Genomic DNA, 3,559 nt, shown 5'->3' on the forward strand with positions numbered 1-3,559 from the left:
TATGAATGATGGTGATGATTGATTGATCAGATCTCCCTTCGCTAACTCTATTCAAAGGAAGTGCTTTCAGTTTATGCCGTATAGGCAAAGTAGTATTAGAGAGTGATGTTTGATGATTGTATTTGACGTAGACATTCCATCACTCACTGAAGATGGAATTCAGATGGCATATGAGGCATTCGAGAATGTGAATGTATTGACAAGTTCGAGTATGATTGGTTGACTGCTAATGATAAAGATGCTAATTTTCTTGATCAATTCATTAGAAGCAGAGTTTGGAGGTTATCGAAGGTTAAAGAAGCAGTTACTGATGGTGAATAAACTGTTTGTTTAAAATGGGCTAGGGTTCGTATTACTGAGGATTGGATGATCTTTCATAACATATCTAGTTTTTGTCATCATTCAATCCAATAAATCGTCCATACACTCATCAACAACTTCTATTAACACCAAAACACTCAATAATCTATAGTCTCCCTTTGAAGAACGATATTGTGATGAATGATAACAAGAGAGACTGTTTGAATGATGTGCTTAGAATAAGTTTGTTGATTATGTGAAAAACGAATACAGTAGTAGCTCGAAATGATTCAGGACCAAAGAATATCGTTGTTGAAGCAGGATACTTTGATCAAGAATCATTAGAAGAGATGTTTGGTTCATATCTCACATTCACAGAAGATGGATATGCACATCCTTCTGGTCCTGCTTATGATCTAGTGTTTCAACAAACACCTGATTTGAGTCGAATATTGGGATTTGATGAAATTCAGGCAAATGGTGTTAAAGGAAGAGAACCAGTGGATGTATCAAATGGATTGAATTGTATTCGAATCTACAGTAATCTGGTAAAGCAGATGATATCATATGAAACAAGTCCATTAGTAGATTGTATGATCTATTCAACAATGGGATTGAACAATGTGTGTTCGTTTAGTAATTTGAACATATCTACAGTTCGTATGAGTGATTTGCGTTCAGTTCAGTTTGATACATAAGATCATCAGGAAGTAATGTCAATCACATCTACATCCATCATTCTCTAAGTGATTACATTTGATGTTATTAGTTGTTTTGATAATACAAGAAGAGTGATTGTACTAAGATTCTTCACTTTGGTATGGAAGAGAATAATTCTCTTCTAATTCGTCATATCCTTCATAATCTAGATTCATATTCTGTAATCATGAAGTCCCTCCTTTTACACTCCATCTTCAATAGGTTATGAACAAATAGAACAACTTCATCAATATGATCACTTACACTTTGCTTATGAACTATTACTCACAAGAATCACGGTTATATCGAATGTAGTTCTCAAGAGCATCAGCATCTTAATTATCAATCAATCAATCAATCATACTTCTAGACTGCAATTCTGTTACATCACAGAATGTATATTCCAGCTGAACTGCACCTTCAGTGAGTGTTGGAATGTCTAATTCACATTCAATCATCAATCACCACTCTCCAGCATCACTCTACTTATACCACAGAAACTCTCACCATCTCCTTTGAATAGAATTAGAGAAGGAAGATCTAATCAATCAATCATCATTATCATTTATACTTCTCATTATCAACTCATTCGATTCAACAGTATCCCTATCACCACCAAGGGCTCCTAATCCAAGAGAGATTGATCGAAGTTGAGTCAAATCTTAATCAGAATTCATTCATTATTCGTACTCTCAAATACAATAGAACCACAATCAGAGAATGCGCCAGCTCCCATACTAAGAGATTGGAGAGAAGGAATATTGTTGAGAGTGAATGACTTGTTTCCTCTTCCCACACATCCCTGAATCATAACCGATTTAATAGAATTTGTTATCTCTTGCAATTGACCAATTTTCGTTATCCAGAACAATGATGGATGAAGAGACAACACATATTCAGAGGGATGAATCCAACTGTTCACTGTTACAAAGTATTCAAGACCGCCATCTAAGGTTAATAAGAGTAATTAATCTAACTTGTGCAGTCCAACACTTTAGTCTTACCAAATGATCCTTTCATCAGAATTCCATCTGAATTGAGTGATGGAATGTCTACGTCAAAATCAGTCATCAATCATTACTATCCAACTTCACTTTGCCTACATTCCAGAAATTGAAACCATGTCCTTCGAGTTGAGTTAGAGAAGGGAGATCTGATCAATAAATCATCATTATCTTTCATACTCTTCATTATCAATTCATTCGATTCAACAGTCATAGAATAACCACGAAATGTCCCATATCCAAGTTTGATGGATTGAAGTCGAGGCAGATCTCATTCATCATTCATTCAATCATTCATACTCTCAAATACTATTGATTGACAATTACAGAATACCCAATCACAAAACACAATGGATACAAGAGAAGGGAGATCCTTCAATTCAAAGGAATTATACCACATGAGTGAATCCATCCCAATGTAGATTTCTCTCAATCTATTATAATTCCTTATAGCAAATAATAAACTGCCTCTAGCATCATCACGGAATGTGAAGGTATCGATGCTAACACCCTTCCATTCATCCGATTCATTAACCACAATTCTAGGCTCTTTCATAGTAACGTCCCAAACAATCTCAAGTACCTCAATTGCTCCCAGACAATTACCATCAGATACACCCAAATTACTGTATAAGATTGGATTGTACTTTCTTCTCATCAGTTCTTCAGTAATCACAGGATTCAACCCTTTGAATTGCCCTTCATATCTCTTCCCTTGACTCCATCTCCATATATGCAATTGCTTGTCATCAAAATCATGCTTCTTCGCTGGACTTTGATATCCCGTCAACTCTTTTGAACACCTTTTATTCATCCCAGCTTCATTCAGTTTCACATCTCGCTTTCCACGTCGGTAGGATCCTCTCCATATCTCAACTCCGTCATCATACTCTATCCATATTCCGACCTCCTTTCCTTTTGAAACAGTTCCTTTCAAGACTATGTTGCCATATCTGTCCATCTTGAATACTTCTCCTTCACATTCATCATTCACAAACATCAATCTCATAAGCAGCGTTCTATCCTCTCTCACAATCAAACCAACTCCATCTTTCTTTCCTTCTTTCATGCCTACTATCATCTCGCATTCTTCGTTATCTATCAATAACTGTATTTTCGCTTCTCCAAGACATTCAGTACCCTTTGTTATCTCAGCAATCTTTATCTCATAATCACCAAGGAATTCAAGAGATGAACGACAATTCATAACAGAAATGTACTTATATCAATATAATAGGAGAAAACACCCCATGAGAGAAGACTCAGAACTCTAAATCCTATTGGATTCTACTTTATATCCATTCGACCACTCACTTTCCCTGTTTCCACTGGCTTTCTATTTACTCATATGTCTGTTTTCTATTTATTCTCTACAAGCAAGCATATTCAATCTAGTTTATTTATTTTCGACCTTTAACCTAACGTCATACTTTTCTTTCCTGATTTCACTCAGTATTTATGCATATGTAACACTAATACTGTTTAAACTATCATTTTACATAATCTACTCTCAACTTGCCACTTTCCTATGTCTTCTATCAATTTTTACAAATAAA

At 35.3% G+C, this 3,559-nt stretch overlaps 1 protein-coding gene across 1 annotated transcript; it reads right to left on the reverse strand.

The window, feature by feature from the left end:
• Window positions 1–1,280: 1,280 nt before the first annotated feature.
• JH06_4728 (hypothetical protein) lies at window positions 1,281–3,012 on the reverse strand (the record flags this gene model as incomplete). Its single annotated transcript, XM_014669730.1, has 9 exons — window positions 1,281–1,333; window positions 1,364–1,438; window positions 1,465–1,539; window positions 1,571–1,660; window positions 1,690–1,947; window positions 1,977–2,051; window positions 2,081–2,152; window positions 2,184–2,273; window positions 2,304–3,012. 9 exons carry the CDS (start codon window positions 3,010–3,012, stop codon window positions 1,281–1,283), a joined length of 1,497 nt encoding a protein of 498 aa, XP_014525216.1.
• Between the last annotated feature and the right edge of the window lie 547 nt (window positions 3,013–3,559).

Source organism: Blastocystis sp. subtype 4 (assembly GCF_000743755.1).
Source record: "Blastocystis sp. subtype 4 strain WR1 chromosome Unknown seqid_0423, whole genome shotgun sequence".
NCBI classification, from domain to species: Eukaryota; class Bigyra; order Opalinata; family Blastocystidae; genus Blastocystis; species Blastocystis sp. subtype 4.